This window comes from Argopecten irradians, chromosome 5, assembly GCF_041381155.1.
Source record: "Argopecten irradians isolate NY chromosome 5, Ai_NY, whole genome shotgun sequence".
NCBI lineage: Eukaryota > Metazoa > Mollusca > Bivalvia > Pectinida > Pectinidae > Argopecten > Argopecten irradians.
The window spans coordinates 43,265,805-43,285,211 of NC_091138.1; the positions used below are offsets into that span (position 1 = coordinate 43,265,805).

The 19,407-nt window shown below is 34.3% G+C and overlaps 1 protein-coding gene across 2 annotated transcripts in view; it reads left to right on the forward strand.

Moving 5' to 3' along the window:
* The first annotated feature begins 6,286 nt into the window (after positions 1 to 6,286).
* The window catches only part of LOC138323953 (uncharacterized protein DDB_G0283697-like), a 31,941-nt gene continuing 18,820 nt past the window's right edge, over positions 6,287 to 19,407 (forward strand). For both annotated transcript variants that reach the window (XM_069268910.1, XM_069268909.1), the window contains exons 1-10: positions 6,287 to 6,398; positions 9,575 to 9,677; positions 9,901 to 10,036; positions 10,689 to 12,436; positions 13,200 to 13,446; positions 15,832 to 15,946; positions 16,795 to 16,873; positions 17,416 to 17,463; positions 18,208 to 18,269; positions 18,786 to 18,915. In XM_069268910.1, the coding sequence (XP_069125011.1) occupies positions 6,358 to 6,398; positions 9,575 to 9,677; positions 9,901 to 10,036; positions 10,689 to 12,436; positions 13,200 to 13,446; positions 15,832 to 15,946; positions 16,795 to 16,873; positions 17,416 to 17,463; positions 18,208 to 18,269; positions 18,786 to 18,915 (2,709 nt within the window). In that variant the 5' untranslated portion in view covers positions 6,287 to 6,357. The remainder of the gene's footprint in view (positions 6,399 to 9,574; positions 9,678 to 9,900; positions 10,037 to 10,688; positions 12,437 to 13,199; positions 13,447 to 15,831; positions 15,947 to 16,794; positions 16,874 to 17,415; positions 17,464 to 18,207; positions 18,270 to 18,785; positions 18,916 to 19,407) is intronic.

Sequence of the window (19,407 nt, forward strand, 5' to 3'; positions counted from 1 at the left end):
CTAAATGCTGTTTGAAGTTTAAAAGGAAGTTGCCCGAGGGTATCCGATGTACACATTAGGGCGCGTTCGATTATAACTGAATTCCATCACCAGTTATCTCCCCTACACCACAACGTGGCATCCTATTCCAGTCATATCGAAATAAAGGATTGAATTATGTAGTTTTACGTCTGATATGATGTTTTTTTTTTCATGCTATCAGAAAAATCATATTTTAATCATTAAAATCCCAATATCCGTATCTTTCTTTTTTGTTGCCATGATTTACTAGTAGAAGAATTTTGAACAAAAAATATGTTGTAAATCATGCAGATAGGACTAAATCGAAGTCAATATGTGCGATAATGATTTGATAAAAAATCAAATAATTATTGAACATCGCTAGATGGGTCCCATTTAGCCATACAAGCCGAAGTAAGCCGACAGTCGATAATAGAAATAAAAATCGATAAAATTATGTTTTCTGTAATATAAGGATGAATGCTGTCTCAATCATGTTGATTTTTGTCTTGAACTTCTAACGAAAGAACAAAATGCAAAACAATTGTAAATTTGCCGATGCCAACTAAATTCCTTTAGATCCCATCTAGATCTAATGGTGAAATTAAAATTGAAAATTTCATATTTGGTTTCGTTTTCTATGATGCATAAATGGTGTAATAGTATAAAGTGTAAAAATCGTCTTTAAAAATAATCCATCAATATTTCTGCATTACCGAATCCTTTATTGTCTAAAGCTGAAATTTCCATAAAACGCATGACACCTTACGAAATGATTAAACCTCGTGTTTTAAATGCAAAATGTAATAATACTAATTAGGCATACATTTCCGTAAATAGGCAACTTTGGTGGAATCCGTTAAAAGAAAAATATGGATTCAAGCAGAAATTTAACTAATAAATCATTATTTTTGGAGATTTTTTTGCTCGCTTTATTTCAATCATATTTTTTTTTTAACATTTCATTTTTTATTGATTATCATAACATACATAGTACAATTACATTGGACAAAACTAAACCTTACATTACAAATGATTGCACGTGCATCCCTTTTCAAATAAGGAATACCATCCACTCCATCGTGTAAGGAACTTAGTATATTCACTTTTTGATTTATATAGAAACTTTTCAATCTCATAGTATAGGCATATATGAGATTTCAGAACTTTAAAACAAACCGAGCTTTTCTTAGTTCTACAGTGATATACATATTGTTTAAAAAGTCGTAGCATCATGTTTATCATATTGCTATGGCGACCATGTAAGCCAAGCAGTAATTGATAATGAAGATACACTGACATTAAAAGTAGTGTTTTCACAAAGTCATTTCTCAAATTCCATATGAAGCTTGGTTATTATTGAACATTCGTAAAACAAGTGTAAATATGTTTCTTATTCATCAAATTTATCAATAGTAATAAGAGAGTTGAACCATAATGGTTCCTTCAAAATATACATGTCATTGGGAGGGAATTTTTTCTTTATCTCTGAAATACGGTGGCTGATTTGTGCCATTTCGTCTTTTCGTCTTTCGTCTTTTCGCCCCGAAAAGACGAGAATTAAGAAACCTTAATTTTCGTCTTTTCCCGAAAAGACGAAATTTAACAACTTTAAATTTCGTCTTTTCGCCGCGAAAAGACGAAAAGACGAAAAGTCAAACACGAAAAGACGAAAGTGATACACGCTAATTAGCGACTTTGATTCTCGTCTTTTCGCCTTCAAAATTCTCGTCTTTTCGTCTTTTCGCCCCGAAAAGACGAAAATTAACAAACCTTAATTTTCGTCTTTTCGTCTTTTCGCCTCGAAAAGACGAAATTTAACAAACCTTAATTTTCGTCTTTTCGTCTTTTCGCCCCGAAAAGACGAAAATTAACAAACCTTAAATTTCGTCTTTTCGCCCCGAAAAGACGAAAATTAACAAACCTTAATTTTCGTCTTTTCGTCTTTTCGCCCCGAAAAGACGAAATTTAACAAACCTTAATTTTCGTCTTTTCGTCTTTTCGCCCCGAAAAGACGAAAATTAACAAAACTTAATTTCGTCTTTTCGTCTTTTCGCCCCGAAAAGACGAAAATTGACAAACCTTAATTTTCGTCTTTTCGTCTTTTCGCCTTCCGGTCTGGTGTGGAAGTCATTTTGAAATCTTTTTATCTTAATATTGACTTAATTGTTCAATATAGAAGCATCAAAGTAGTTTATGATAACAATCGATTTATTAAATTGATAGTATTACAAGTATCTTCATCAATAACTAAGATTAGAAGTTTTAAAACAGAAGTCAACATGTTTGTTTACAGCAGTTACGTAGATTTCTCACACGTGGCATATGCCACGTGCCACTAACAGATTCATCATTCCACAAATCCTTTAGCGTGATTGATACATTTTTTTAAAATTCATTAATATCTTATTTTTTGTGTTCTAATCGCCCTCTTTAGCAATTACGCTTATCAAAACATTGCCGTGTATATGTAAGGACCATAATGAACTTAAGATGCTAAACATAGCACTTACAGGAGTTGTCTCCCCTACACAACTTGGAAAAAAAAGTTGTCGGCGGGGTATTATTTGAAAGCGTTTGAACCACGGATAAACTTGTTAACAAAATAATTTATGAAAGACAACTCGTGAAGACTTTGAGTTTAAAGGAAGGACTTGTACCAAGAAATTGCTCAAATACAGTTAATTATAACAGTCAATCAGTAGGTACAATGTACTGTGTATTATTTGAAAAGACATTTTGACTACATGTATACATGACATGGTCTTCATCATAATTGTACATTAGAAATTACATTATAATCTCCGTCGTATATGATAGATGACAAAGTATATCTGTAATTTGTATTTTTTTCGGGGCGAAAAGGCGAAAAGACGAAAAGACGAAAATTAAGGTTTGTTAATTTTCGTCTTTTCGGGGCGAAAAGACGAAAAGACGAAATTTAAGGTTTGTTAATTTTCGTCTTTTCGGGGCGAAAAGACGAAAAGACGAGATTTTTGAAGGCGAAAAGACGAAAATTAAAGGCGCTAATTAGCGTGCTTCACTTTCGTCTTTTCGTCTTTTCGTCTTTTCGCCGCGAAAAGACGAAATTTAAATTTGTTATTTGTTAATTTTCGTCTTTTCGGGGCGAAAAGACGAAAAGACGAGAATTAAGATATTTAATTTTCGTCTTTTCGGGGCGAAAAGACGAAATGGCATAAATCAGCCACCGTACTGAAAGTATAAGATAAACTTCTTTCCAGAATAAATAACAAGTTCTTTTTGACATCAATTTAAAAAATTCGTCCCCCATGTTAGACAAATGGAGTTCAATTTCGTGATCATGATCTTCCAGTAGAAGACATGCCCAATTACAGTCTTGAATTTTTCATAAATCTTCTTATCCAGCTTAATTTTAAAGACTTAAGAAAAGACTCTAAATGAAGCATCTCCAAATCACCATTCTCTCTGTACTGAATAATTTGTTTTCTAGACATTTGATCCTGTTGACGAACCCCCGTCCTCGATACTCCAGGGGTTCCGATCACTTACGATCTCTACACCCCTGGACTATCTCATAGCGAAATTGAAGGCAGCTCAGCGTAAAACATTTGACCAATCACAGACCAGCAAAGATTTCCTTTGAAGACTACAGAGAGAGCGACGCCAACTTCAAAGCCACAGAGTCAACCACAGTATACCGTTATACGGCTCTTACCTGTTCTGTTCTGTTGCCTCCAGTTTTACTATGAGATAGTCCAGGGGTGTAGAGATCGTAAATGATCGGAACCCCTGGAGTATCGAGGATGACGAACCCCATAAATAATCAAAGATGATTTTATTAAGTCTGGCTAATATTGGCTACATGGAGAAGGTAAGCTTATAAATAATTGCACCAATTTGGAAATAGCCAATGTCTTGACCAACACTATTCTGCAAATTAATGTTAAATATCTTTTGGACCAATTATTAAAGATGCCCCACCGCTGAAAAATGGTATTTTTTCACTATTAAAAACAGGACCAGACGATTTAGTCTTTTTCATCAGTTACAAAAGTTACTTACTTTACACCATTACCATCATTGAAAAGTTTGAGCTTCAAATTTTACTTCAAGTTAAAAATATAAAAAATAATGAATTGCATCCCGAAAAAATTTCGTGCCGCTATATCCTATATGGAATGAAGTACTGATTTCGCAGGCACCAAAGGCAAAATAAATTATTTTATATTTTTTTTTGAGTTAATTAGACATATATATACACAATTAAACACCAATTATTGTTCAAATGATGAATATAATTTATGCTCTGTCGGCGGTGGAGCATCTTTAAGAAAGGCTTCCATCCCATCAATTTTTGGAAGATAACCGAGTCTCATCATATCCTCAAGATCTTCGCTGAATACAATTCCAAGTACCTTTACTGACCATTTGTCCAATTAAACTTCATATCGCAACAACTATCGCCTGACCACTTCACATTCGATTTTTCAATATTTGGCTTCAATCCAGAAAATTTGGCTTATTGATCTAGTATTGATAGAGCAGCTCTAAGAGAACTGTCGTCACCATTTAATAATAATGTTGTATCATCAGCAAACTGACTTATTTTTAATTCCTTTCTATTCAGTATCTTGATACCTACAACTTCCGGGCAATTTCTTGTCATAATTGCTAGCACTTCCGCACAGTGTAAAAAAAGTTAGGGGAAACTGGATCACCCTGTCTACACCTTATTCCAATTTGGAAAAATTCTGAGAAAATACCATTCTGTATTACACAAATCTTAAAATCATAATTTAAATTTTGAATCCACTTCAATAACAGGTCCAAAGTTGAAAAAAATCAAAGTTTTGTAAATAAATCTCCAAGATAAAGAATCGAACGCCTTCTCAAAATCTATAAATAGGGCCAATCCTGGTATAATGTTTTTATTCTGTATAACTCATAACATCGTATAATAATCTGGTATTTTCTCCTATAAATCTGTTTTTCATAAATCCTGTTTGGTTTTCATGTATGAGATTAGTAAAAAATATTTTTAATTCTGTTAGCATTACATCCAGAGAGTATTTTATACGAAGTATTAAGCAGTGATATGGGCCTCCAGTTTCGTAAAAATTCCCCTTGTTTTATTACCCTTAGGAAGAAGAGTCACAACACCTTAATTATCTCTGGGTCCAGGGCAAAGACGAACAATGAAAAGCATACTTTATGGAGCAATGCACAAATTTCCCTAGATCCTTTCAAAAAAAAAAAAAAAAAAAAAAAAAAAAAAAACTCTGCAGGAAAACCATCGGGCCCAGGACTTTTGTCAAATACTCATTTTTTCAGTGATTAAAGAATTTCGTCTATTGAAATGCCATATTCCAATTCCTCTTTCATTTTCTCGTTCAGTTTTGGTATTTTATCATTATTCAATAAACTATTCAAATTTATATCTTCTAAACTATCACCTCTGTCCCTGTAAAGTTCAGAATAGAAGTTTTTATTTCGTGAAGCAGTTTCTTCTGGTCACTTTATCTCTATACATTAGTGTTACCTTTAGTTTTAAAATAGTTTTATTAACATAATGTCTCTTTTCCAAGTTAGTAAAATATTTGCTAGGTTTTCTCCATCCACTATCTACTTACATGTAGCTTTTGCTCGAATCGTCAATCCCTTCATATAATCTTTTCTATATATCTCCTGCTCAATTTTTTTTTCCTGACGCATTTCTGAAAAAGATTTCTGATTCTGGATTTTCTTCAGTAAGTATTTGAAGGAAATGAATGTGCTCTTCTAGAAAAGCTTGGTTTTTTGTTTTATTTTGTTTTACCTCTGAAGAGTATTTTATTGTCATTCCTCTGATTTCCAACAAGAGTATCTCTAACAGAAGCTAGATGATAATTGTAAAGTGAATATCAAGAAAGTCTGACATTTCAACAAGTTTACAAATATCATAGGAAAATGCAGCATATTGACATATAACTGCTTTAATTATTTCACAAACTTTTTCTTTGTATTTCCAATCTCTACGAAGGGTTGTACTGAAATTCCAGAAGCCTTTGCCTCTTTCAAATTTTGTAAATCTTAGTTTTAATTCAATCATTGAATGATCAGTTCTATAGCCCGAACTAATATCTGAATTTTCATATACTGACAACAACATTTGAGATAAAAGAAAAAAAATCTAGCCTTCCTTTCTTAACTGGAGATATCTTGAACCATGTATATCTCCTTAATTTTTAACATATGAAATATTGCAAGTTGACAAAAAAGTTCAAACTGGGTTACGTCCCCTTGTAGAGCTCTTCATTCTTTTGGCGCCAGATTGAACGAAGAAGATGTAAACAAACCTCGGAAATCTTTTTAGCAGGACATTGATTGATACTAACCATGTCGCAGCCATTTTCATCGATGTTTTCTCGTAGATTCTCGTAAGTGTGTCGAATATAATGTTATGCAGCGGCGTAGAACAATAATTACAGTCGTGGGACATAGTATTCGTCACTTGTTTTTTCACTATAGGCCTATATTCTATGTTTTTTCACATTTTCTCTTTGAATTTACCTGATCTCACTTATTAATAGATTTTCACCAAATTTGGCATACCTTTACAGAATTGTCTACACTTTCAGCTCATAATATTTTCAAAATTTTCCGATGCTTCATCTGTTCATTTTCAAAGTATCATCATTTTGGTCCACTGCTTAATCTTTATGACGCCATTTCCATCTTTGTTCTTACCAAGATGGCAACGAAAAAGTTTTGCTTTCTAATAAAACGCTGTTTTCTCAAAAAGTTGGTAACGCATAATTATACAAATATTATGAGCTGAGAATATAGACAATTTTCGATAAGTAAGCCAAATTTGGTTCAATTCCATCAATAGATGAACATGAGATCAGGAAAATTAAAAGAAAAAAGGTAAAAATACATAGAGTATATAGTGAAAAAACAACAGTGACAAATACTTATGTCAGTGCCATGACTGGACATTGGTACCTTGCCCAGGTCCACTCCATCCCAGTTCTGCTCAACAAACTGCTGTTCTGACCAACAATGATCATCTCTGTTCTGTCAGAAATCTTCCGTCAGTCGTTAATTCAGAACTACATCAGCTGGAGCGGCTCTGGTTAATATGCCGATTCCGGGATACAACATTCAGTCAGTTTAGTCATGTGACTTTCATCACCACGTGACTTAATTTAGGGCACATTTGAAACAAAATGGCGGCATATGTAATGATTGTACATGGGTGGAAAATTACATATCATGACAGAACATTTAACATTAATTATCAGAACATATTGTATTAAATATAATCTCAATATGCACGAAAATTGAATTTAGATGCTTCATAAGGAAATGACATGTAAATTACGGCATCAAATATGGAGCTGTCGTCTAGCAGTTGAAAATCAACGGTTTCTGACGTCTCAATCACAATTATTTCATAACTCACCTGGATGCATTTTCTGAAAATTCAATAACAAATAAGAAACACAAAACATAACAGTTCAACTAAGTTCCGTTATCGAACAAGTATTACCGACTATGACCTTTACCCAGACATAAGTATTCTCTGTCAATAAGTGACTTATAGACAGAGAAAACCAATGTCTGGGTAAAGTGTCATGCCATGACGGAAAAAAGTACCCTAAATTTTTCGCGGTCACATGAACAAATCTATCTCCTACCCAGAAGAGTTCCTTGTATCCCGGAATCGGCGTATTAACTAACTTAATCAACCACCTCTGTATAAAGACCACCTGCTCATGAGGACCATGCATTTTGTTAGAATCTCTAATGTTACCACTTCTCGATTTTTCGGTGGTTTTTAGCCTATAAGCTTTGACAGGTTTGATTGTACTTTAAATGTTCCCTAATTATATCATGTCAAAATATGGTTAGAAAAAAACGTGTTAATTTTTCTACATTCTATATTTATTTATTGCCTAGCCTATACATGTGTATCTATAATTCCTTAAAGGGACAATTCAGTCTAAGAGAACATTAAAATGTGTACATATATCGAAAAAAAACAGTTCTAATGGAAATTAGATCAGTTGGTTTTACTGTGATATGCCTGAAAAGCCCATGGATGTGACATGTGTGTAGATGTTCAAACTCGCTCGCTGTCCGCCATTACACATTGTGGTCGAACTTCTTGTATGCCGCACCCTGTCCCTTGCTCGTAGAGTAATGCAACTTTTGTCTAGAACTGCTCAAATCGCTCTGACAGTGGTGTGCTTACCTTATTAGGTGAATTGTCTTGCCTAAAGATCATTTTTTTCACCTTCGCAATGGTTATGTAGTTTATTTGTTAAACGTGCGTGACTTTGGCTCGGGTATGGGTACAGCGTCCATATTGTACCTGCTTAATCGTATTGATCAACGATTTGATATTTCAACGATATTAATTAAAATATTACACAATGACGTGGAATTTGTCAATATTTTATATTATATGTTTCATAAGAAATGTAGAACAATACATTTATGCCTTATTTTGCTTCTTGTTATGTAAAGGAATTAGCCAGAGTGAATTGTCCCTTTAAGAGTCCAGTCTGTGATGTTAATTTTCTTAACTGCTGATCATTTGGACTAGTAAAATTTTACTAGTCCGACTATTTAATCACTAGTCCAAATTGAAGATACAGCCATTTTGCTTCAGAACTTCATGCAGTCATAAGTATGCAGTTTACAATTTTCGACCTGTCAAATTACAGTCTGAATGAGTTTGTGAATGCCAATTCTCACAAAATGATGCATCCGGACTGAAGTAATCGGATACACTATGCACTCAAAATGTATTGAAAAATGCAATTGACCACCGCTCTGGTAAATATAATATAGTGTATTTACCAATTACCAATTTTAATTGGATTGGGAGCCACTAGTCCAATCGAACTAGAACATTACAATTGGCACTAGCTGACTGAAATTACTTGTCGTGGGCATCGTACTAGTGCTTAAAGTCGTAGACTGAGAGTAAAATAAGAAAAATGACAGGAAAATCCCACCAATTTTCTTTTAACTGATAATCAAATCCGTTAAGTCATCATGAAAAGGAAATTCAATCAATTATTTTATCCAATAATCAGATGAAATTAATCATCTGATCCAAACTGATCGATTGTTAATGGGAGTATACTACAAATATGTACTTATTTTTTATACTATTTATGAATGATATTTACCTGACCTCCAGTCCGAACCTAAAGAACCTGTAGATATATTTGTATAAGGAAAATTTAATCTATTATATAGTTACTTCAAATTGTCAACAACTGAAAAACTTAAGCACTACAAAATTTTTGGGAAAGTTAGTATTATTTTACTTAATATTATTTTGATTGATTTCCTTAATATTTGTCATTAACAGCTATAATATTATTATATGTGCCTCCATGTGTATTTACAATAAAATTAATGCTTTCTCTACTTTCCTTTATAGAATTTTCATAAAAATTCATCTGAATCTAGTTATAATTTATAATTGCATGCCTGTACATAAATAACTTAATTGGTCTTCATCTTAATTTGCATTGTAGCATGCAATATGCACTGTCTGACATGTATACGTAAAATTCATTTTGTTGTGTTGCAGAAAACGACAGGTAACAAACCGTGATTTCAATTTTATGAAAGATTGGAATGCAGGTACATCTGATTCCAAAAATACAGAAAACCAGGATTCACATGTAACCCAGGTAACACTTTATAACATTTCACATAGCTGAAAATATAATGAAATCATACATTATCTTTTCTATAAAATATCAATTAATAAGTATAGTGTGAATTAAAAATATTTTATACTGTCTTCTCTTGATGTTTTGTTTTTATTCATTACATTTAATGATTTCTCTTTAGATGACATTTGATAATTTAAATTATTTATTGTAATTGATAAATTATTTAATTTTCATATAGGTCACACCGCGAGCCCAGTATATAATATCCCAATCCAAACCGAGTCCTGTGGGTGGTGGACATTTCATATCAGAACTCTCCGATCTGATCAGTAGCAGTCCCATCCCAGTTATACTCCATTCTCCTGCTGCAAGAGGTAAGTTACTCTAAGAGGTAAGTAAGTTACTCTTAGAGGTAAGTTACTCTAAGAGGTAAGGTCCTCTAAGAGGTAAGGTCCTCTAAGACATAAGCTTCTATAAGACGTAAGACGTAAGCTTCTCTAAGAGGTAAGCTTCTGAGAACTCTTAAGACGTAAGCTTCTTTAGGATGTAAGGTTCTCTAAGAGGTAAGCTTCTGAGAACTCTTAAGATGTAAGCTTCTCTAGGATGTAAGCTTCTCTAAGAGGTAAGCTTCTTTAAGAGCTAAGCTTCTAAGAACTCTTAAGACGTAAGCTTCTCTAGGATGTAAGCTTCTCTAAGAGGTAAGCTTCTTTAAGAGCTAAGCTTCTAAGAACTCTTAAGACGTAAGCTTCTCTAGGATGTAAGCTTCTCTAAGAGGAGTGTTTCTCTAAGAAGTAAATTTCTCTTAGTCGTAAGATTCTCTAACACTGATAAATAATCTATCAACATTTTTTTAGAGATGCAATTAATTATTTTGAATATTTTTATTATGAAGTAAAATTAGAAGCTCAAACTTTTTAATGGTGGTAATGGTGTAAAAGTACTGTTTGTCAGTGGTGGAGAATCTGTAAGAAAATATGCATTATTCAAGCATGGCAATAATTTAACAGAACAATTTTATCTTATCAGCCATTCCTGCGGAACCTTTTGAGAATGAAGATGATGGAGCAGATGAAGATGATGGAGCAGATGAAGATGAGGACAAGGAGTTACGAGGGGATGGAGATGCTAGTATGGCTGACAGTACTATGGCTGTTAAGGATGACGAAGAGGCGGAAACGGATAGTTTTGTGGTAGAAGCTTTAGTGCAACATGTTCAAGACATGGATGTTTTACCGCAATTTAGGTCTGAATCGAGACATATGACTAGTCAGTCTGACAATAGGGCACCTAGTGAGGAACAATATGAGTACAGGGAGCATGATGTGAGGAGGCAGGAAGATTTGTCTGAAGGACAGACAGAGGAACAACACGAGGAGGAGGAACACAACATGGAGGAGGAGGAAGAGGAGGACGACAGCGATAACAAGGACACTGAGGAGGGTCTGGAAGGGGGAGAACAGTCTGAAGAGAATTCATCAAATGTCAGATCAACTAAGAAAAATGTTTCACCAAGAAAACTTGGAATAAAGTCTAGAAGTAAAGATGATGATTATGAGGCTAGGGATAGGGAAGAAAGGGGAAGAACAAATGCTAGTTCTAGAAATTTGGCTAGTGGAAATCTTGATTCCAGGCAGAGGTTAAGATCTAGTGGAAGTAATTCTGGTGAGAGCATGGAAGTACAAGCTACAAGTAGTGATAATGGAGAAGAGTCGAATCAAAGTAGCAGAGACAAGAAAACTTCTAGACATGTATCTCCTAATAGCAATAGGAAAAATCTACTTGATCAAAGGCGCTCATCCCTTAGCAGGAAGGATAAGGAGAAACAGATGTTGTCATCGCCAGGGCAGACATCTAGAAATGTTGGTAACCAAGATCAAAGATACTCTTACCCGAGCAAGAAGACCAATGATGATCTAAGGCACTCAACTTTGAGCAGGAAAAGTGTAGTGCATGAAGAATTACCATCTCCTAGTAGAAGAATTATGAGAAATCAAAGTATTAGGGCTCATGAAGAGGTGCCATCTCCTAGTAGAAGAAGTGTGAGAAATCAAAGTATTGGGGCTCATGAAGAGGTGCCATCTCCTAGTAGAGGAAGTGTGAGAAATCAAAGTATTGGGGCTCATGAAGAGGTGCCATCTCCTAGTAGAAGAAGTGTGAGAAATCAAAGTATTGGGGCTCATGAAGAGGTGCCATCTCCTAGTAGAAGAAGTGTGAGAAATCAAAGTATACGGGCTCATGAAGAGGTGCCATCTCCTAGTAGAAGAAGTATGAAAAATCGAAGTATTGGAGCTCAAAAAGAAAACCCCAAACATCAGACAGTTGAAATTGATGAAGGCAATAAAAATGTTCATAATAAGGAAAGAGTGAATGAAAAAGTGACAAGAAAATCTGTTTCTAATTTGTCAGAGAAAAAATCCAATAAATCAATATCTAATGACAGAGAAAGCCAGAATCACAATGAACAGAACAGAAATTCTGGAATAATGAAATATTTCCGAAAGGGGCCATCTGCTGGGAAAGATGTCTCCGATGTGGATATGTCTGAAAGACATGATTTGGAAGATGAATCTCCGGGGGAAAATGTTTCACATTCTGAGAGCAGGTCTGGGCCCCCTCAAGGTGGTACTGGTGATGATGAGGAAAGTATGGGAGGTGACGACGATGATAACGAAGATGATAATGATGATGATAATGATGATGAAGATATGGATGAGGAAGTCACAAGGAATAATACACGACGAGATGACATTACACAGGAACAACCAACACCGTCAGTAAGTAGCTATAGGTAGTAAATTTGCAAGGTTTTTGCCAGGCCTTTGTAGGGTCGGGTAAAAGGACCCATTCCCAATTAAAAAATAGCACTGTATTTTTGTAAATTCAGTCAACATTTTCCAATTGCAGTAAAATTAAATTGAAACCCCCTTATGATGTGAAAAGCTTCGACAATGGTATTTTTGTTCAGAACTTTTCAAAATTGAAAAAAAAAATGATTTAAGTTATGCTTTTTATGTTTTTATAAATTTTGAAAAACACTGATGATATTTTCCCAATTTTTGTTTAAGATCCTTTCCCAAAATAGCTGGCAAACACCCTGATTTGACCCCAGATATGTAAAAAGTTAAATAATTTAATAATATAAAAAAATTATATTACACTTATATATTAGTATGGTTAAATATAGTATGTGTTGTTGTGTAGAGATATTTCTATGTATGTTGATTACTTTGATAATCCTGAAAAATTCATTTCTAATTATTAACCCTACTATTGAGGCACAGGGACCTGGCATGAAAACTTTTAACCAACAGTATACATATATATATATTATAGTAGCAAGGGTATGAACTCGGCGGTCAAGAAAAACAGACCTATTTTTTTAAAACCTTGATTATTTTAATGAATGGGCTCTATACATCATTGAGGTATAACTTACCTTAAAGAGAAATAAATTATCTTTCCATTGAGTGCTTGATGAACAAAATTGGCCAAGTATTGATGAAGTTATGGCTTGATGAATTGGGAAATTGATTTCAGATAATGATCCAAACAACTATAAATGAAACACCAGTTGTTAAAAACAAAAAGTCTATGAAAAACCTGAAAAGAAAACTTGCATCAAAATCTGACGATGATAAGGAGAATGATGATGAAGAGAAGGAGAAGGATGATGAAATCAACAATGGTAGTCAACCGTCGGCAGCTCGGTCACCACAAAAACAGAAAAAAATCACTTTTTCATCTGGAACTAAAAATCAGGAAAAGAAAGAAAGACAAAGATATGGTAATGTCCTCATGAGCTTGTTATTCAATCTTTCACTTCTTCGAATTCATAGCAAACTTCATTCTCCATTATGAGATCAGTTTAATATTGTACAGTTCTGTCAAATTTTCACTGGATTAGTACTTCGTCTGTTACACAAAACCAACTAATGACTGTGCGTGATTGAATTTTCCAGATTTCGTGGGCAAGTACAAATTGTGAAAATAAATCGCTGCGAAAAAGTGCCATGCAAAGTATAGCTGATATGTTTTGTAGAAACCATTAATTGACTGCCAATTTCAATTTCAAATTGCTAGGAAAAATAGTTAGGCATGATAAATGTGAAATTAGATTACCATGACAACAAGGTGGTTCAAAGTTTATATGCATATTAGATGAGGACATTTCTTATAAAGGACTAGGAGGATTTGTTGTTAACAAAATAAATTACTGATGTAAACGGACATCGACAGGTCCTTTTAAATTTAACATGACTTGTCTTTTGAAATATAGAAATGGTTGGATATTATATTTATATTTAAAATATTATCGCACCTCAGATAGAAATGACCCCAAATGATTGGCGGAGAGCCGTCACGTGGTGACCCCCTATCACTTTAAAGGGGGTCAGTAAATTTTATTATGGTGCAATATGGCGGTTCTCGCCCTCGCTTCAAAATTTAAACACATTATCTTCAACTAAATATACCACTTCATTACTGTAAAACTATATATTAATGATTAATTTTTGTGTTAAAATAACTTAAATCGTTTTAATACTTCAAATTACATGAAATACATTTTTTTAAATACGAGTTGCTTCCCCTACGCCAGTTTGAAAGTTGATGACGCGGCGAAAGTCAAACGTAACAATTCAAGCGTTTTCTAGACTGTGATTATAAACAAATGAAGGTGTTTGTACCTACAAATCAATCTTCACTCTACAATCAATTTATCGGCATAACCTTTCAGTGATTATCTCAGCGAAAATGCACAGATGATCAAGGAGATTGTGCTTAAAATGTTAGATGGATGTTTGTGTCACTCTTGTTTGTGATGCTTTCAATATAAAGACGGTCTGGTGTCGTATTGAGGTTAGGCCTACTGTAGGAATGTCGAAATTATTGTTGATTTATGAATTATTCATTATTCTTCTGCAGGTTCCTTATACAGTATATTTGAAAATTCTTGAAAGAAATACACAGATAAATATGTAACCTAGGCCAATTATTTTAAAAGTGGCGATTGTTTGTTATCATTCGCGCCAGTATGATTTAAGTTTGATTTCAGATTCTTGACCAAACCGATAAGAAACAAAGAATTAATGAATCAAATAAATGGTCCTCGATGCGATAAATTCGTTATATAGTCAGTTACTGACCCCCTATAAAGGCATAGAGGGACAGTAAGAAGTATAGGAGGCTCGAGTTACGCCCTCGCCCCCTATAAATCTTACTGACCCCCTATGCCTTTATAGGGGGGTCAGTAACTGACTATATAACTAATAATATGGCTCATTGCGTATTTTGTGGGGGGAAAATCTATAGGTGCAAAAAATTATTCCCGTACAGGAGCAGTATTAATCTTGAAATAATATTGTTAGATATGGAACTTTAAAATTAAGTTGCTGCGAAAGTTTACTGTGTACAAAATGTATTTGTTTAGTTTTGTGAGGAAATTTCACTGTTTCCTCTATGATACCTACTCATGGGGAGAAAAGTTCACACATTTGCCAATTTCTGATAGTTTGTTTGTTTGATTAATTAACGTCCTATTAACAGCTATGGTCATGTAAGGACGGCCTCCCATGTATGCGGTGTGTTGCGTGTTTGTTGCGCAAGGTGCATGTTTTGGGAGACTGTGGTATATTCATGTTGTGTCTTCTTGTATAGTGGAACTGTTGCCCTTTTTATAGTGCTATATCACTGAAGCATGCCGCCGAAGACACCAAGCAACACACCCTACCGGTCACATTATACTGACAACGGGCAAACCAGTGGTACCATTCGAATTCCCTGTATGCTGAGCGCTAAGCAGGAGCAGAAACTACCACTTTTAAGACTATGGTGTGTCTCGGCCAGGGGACAGAACCCAGAGCCTTCCTCACAGGGGCAAACGCTCATCTCAAGGCCAAAAGTGAGGCGGTGTCAATTTCTGATAGTTATTAACTGTACAGGTTATCTCGAGTCATTCTTTCTATTTTATTCATAGGTGTTTTAAGTTTGTGGAAATCAACTTCGTTGTGAATACAGCAAAATTCAATCCCCAGCAAATAAAACCAACTACCTGTATACTTGTTGACAGGAAAAATTCTTTGAATATCACATTAAGCTGTTGCATGGTATTGAGTTTTATTTGTCTTGATGAATAACAGCAGAAATACAAGTGAATGTTTTATTTTTGTAGTACACAAGATTGGTTTATACCAGACAGATGGCAATAATCGGACAAAGAAATCTATAATAGATCTCGATGTTATCTTCAATGACGTGGAAAAGAAACTCCAAAAGAAGATGTCAAGGTATGCACTGTAGACATACTAATTTTAGTGGTAGTTTTATTTTAGCGGTTTTCACAGGTCTTTTGAAGCGCTTATAATTCATGTACAGAGCTAAATTTTGTATCTGGTATCTAACTACAGAATTGTGTTAATATATATCCGTACTTATAAATTACAATCTTCAGTTTTCCACTTTTCCACGAAAATAAGACTTTGTGTTGAAAAAAGCACATGTACAGTATTAGAAACCAGCAAATATTTTTCAATTTTATTTGATATTAAAGATATTCATCACATATCACAAATCATCATGTCATATTAGGTTTGTGACGTGGGCCATTTTTTTGGTATAGATGGAAATGTCCCTTTTGAGTCAGATTTGCTTGATAATACAGGGACCTGGCACAAATTTTCTTAACCAACTGTATACAGATACATATACATTATTATTATATATGTATAATGTTAAAAAATTTTGTGCCAGGTCCCTTTGCTTGATAATATAATTACTCTTTAGGTGAAACAGGTTTTCTGTAAAGAGATTAATGAAATATTTCACTCCTTTTGTGGTGAGACAGGGGAATTTCAACACAGGTGAATTGATTCTTAAGTTGTCAAACATGAGGCTTTGTCGTGTGCTTGATAAATTGATAATCTTATCCAGAGGGTTGAGATCTCTTGTCTCACGCGAAAGAGGGTGAAGATTCTTTTTCTCTTGCGCTATGAGAGCACGTCCAAAGATCTCGTGTAGCTTGTCCATACGCTAGGTTCAGATAGAAACATCTCACACCAGTAAAATTGCAGATATCCCTGTCGGTAGTCAAGGAAAGATATATCTTGTTTAATGAATATTTTACTTCGTTATCCAGAGGTAAAGACACCCTTTCACCATTTGAAAGAAAGGAGTGCCAGTTATTGAACTTTGTGCGCCAATCGATCCCCAATCAAGTAAGTTTTGGCAATATATTGTTGCTATTCTTATATATATATAATTTGATCTGTTGATTTTTATGTTAGAAGTGAAAAGCACTTTCAATGGATCACTGTTGAAATGTTTTTTTAAACTGAAAATTTATCTTTGTGGGAAAAATTGTTTGATGAATTAAGTATCTCAATAAATATGATTTATGTACATTTGTCTATGTATATCTTATATTGTGTCCGGATATATATCAAGCTAACCATCACTTTGCCATTGAAACGTCTATATCGAGGATGTGGATGTGGCGCAGTGGTTTTAAGCAACAGATATGTTTGGCTAAAAGTCCAAATAGGGCATGAGTCATAAAAAAAAAATTCTTGGTCACTTGTGTTTCTGAAATAATATGTATCTATTCTTTTGTACTGGTATATTTTCAATAAAAAGTTTGATGTATTTTATAAGCTCCAAAATCATTAATATCAGAGGAGGAGTTATCCCTCCTTATAACTATCATCATATACCAATGTAATTGTCATGATATAGAAATGTAATTGTTTTATTTGTTTAGATCGAAGATGTTGAAAATGTTCGCCAAGAGAAAAGTGCTGTTACACAGGTAGGTTTCAGTCAGTGTGGTTCTATTTCAACTCAAAATTATCGATGGAATCACTTAATGATTCTACATTGAAACTTGTTTGGGTCTTTCTCATTATCCATATAAATTATATTAAAAGATGAAAAATAATTTACCCGAGAATACTGAATGAAGCACTAACCCTTACAGGACATCATACACCATGTTCTATCGGCATTAAAAGGTCTCATTTGCAAAAAGAAATCTCCCTCTTATACCGCTGACAAATGGTATTTTTTCTCTATCAATAACAAGAGCAGATGATTTAATATTTTTCTTCAGTTACAAAAGTTACTTACTTTAAACTATTAAAAAGTTACAGCTTTTAATTTTACTTCAAGATGAAAATATCAAAAATAATGAATTCTGTCCCAAAAAAATTTGGTGTCACTATGATCTTTATGGAATGAAGTACTGATAGTGAATGCACCAAAAGCAAATTGAATTATTTTAATTATATTATTTTTTGTGTTAATCACACCTACACATATATAAATGATTAAACACCAATTATTGTTCAAATGATAAATATTATGTTCTTTCGGTGATGGACCATCTTCAAGAGTTTTGAAATTGTCTTGAATAAACCCCCTCCATATTGGTTGCTTCTGTTTGCTTTTAATTTTTACACATTAATGTATGCGGTCATTGTGTAACCAGCTTTTGGTAATGTTGAGTGTTCACACAACTGTATATTGGTTTTACAGATAAATTCTTATTTTCCAGATGAGAAAAACTATAAAGACTTTGAGGACTGAACTGTCAGAGTTACAACAGAATAAAATCAGGTTTGTTTCTTACTGAGTGTATAACAATCTAACATATTACATGTATAATGTATTTATATTAGTTTCTGTGTAAACTTTCACTAGCAGTGGAAATAATGATAAAAAAAACCCAAAAAAAACCTTGTTCTCTCTAATTTATGTAACTCAAAGGCTCTATTTAATTCCAAGTGTTTTGTTGATCCCAACCAAAATGCAATATTCTGCTTGGTGTAGTGAAAAAAATAGGACATGCTGAGTTTTATTGCTTGTATTGCATGATCTTCAATTAGAGCCATGGATGAAAAAAATCGAAGACGATTTGTGGCCAGATGATAATTTTTAACAAATGCAGTATAATTTTCAGAAAAGTTGAGTAAATCACCTTATTAGTATTAAGGACATATGTATTGGACAAACTTTCCAATCTTTTATTTCTGAGTCACAGGAACTAGCCTACCATCTGTGATTATTTGCACTTCCATTGAACATGGAAATCATTATTGTATGCCATAAAACTACTGTTTTTTGTTGTTACAGGCTCACTGAGAAACTTGGGAATGACAAGGGAAATGAGAAGAAGTATCGACAGAAAATGCTGAATGATTGGATCACAAACTTTGAAAAGCTGATGATTGCTTCTCGTGAGATTAAATCAAAACCGAGCAAGGTGACAGGATTTTACACTAGGTTTTAATTGAAGGGCTGTATTACATCAGCTGTTTCAAATTAGTCATCTCTAGGAATAAAATATTTATGCTCGCACTAGAAAATGAAGGTGGGGAAGATGGGGGCGGTTGTGGGTGTGGAGCAGGAATAGGGGCGGAGATGGATGTGTGTGTACCATGAGAGGGTGGGGAATGTGGAGGGGTGTGGGTGGGTGTGTAGGGCAGGGATAGGGGTGGAGATAGATGTGTGTGTACCATGAGAGGGTGGGGAATGTGGAGGGGTGTGGGTGGGTGTGTAGGGCAGGGATAGGGGTGGAGATAGATGTGTGTGTACCATGAGAGGGTGGGGAATGTGGAGGGGTGTGGGTGGGTGTGTAGGGCAGGGATAGGGGTGGAGATAGATGTGTGTGTACCATGAGAGGGTTGGGGAATGTGGAGGGGTGTGGGTGGGTGTGTAGGGCAGGGGATAGGGGGTGGAGATAGATGTGTGTGTA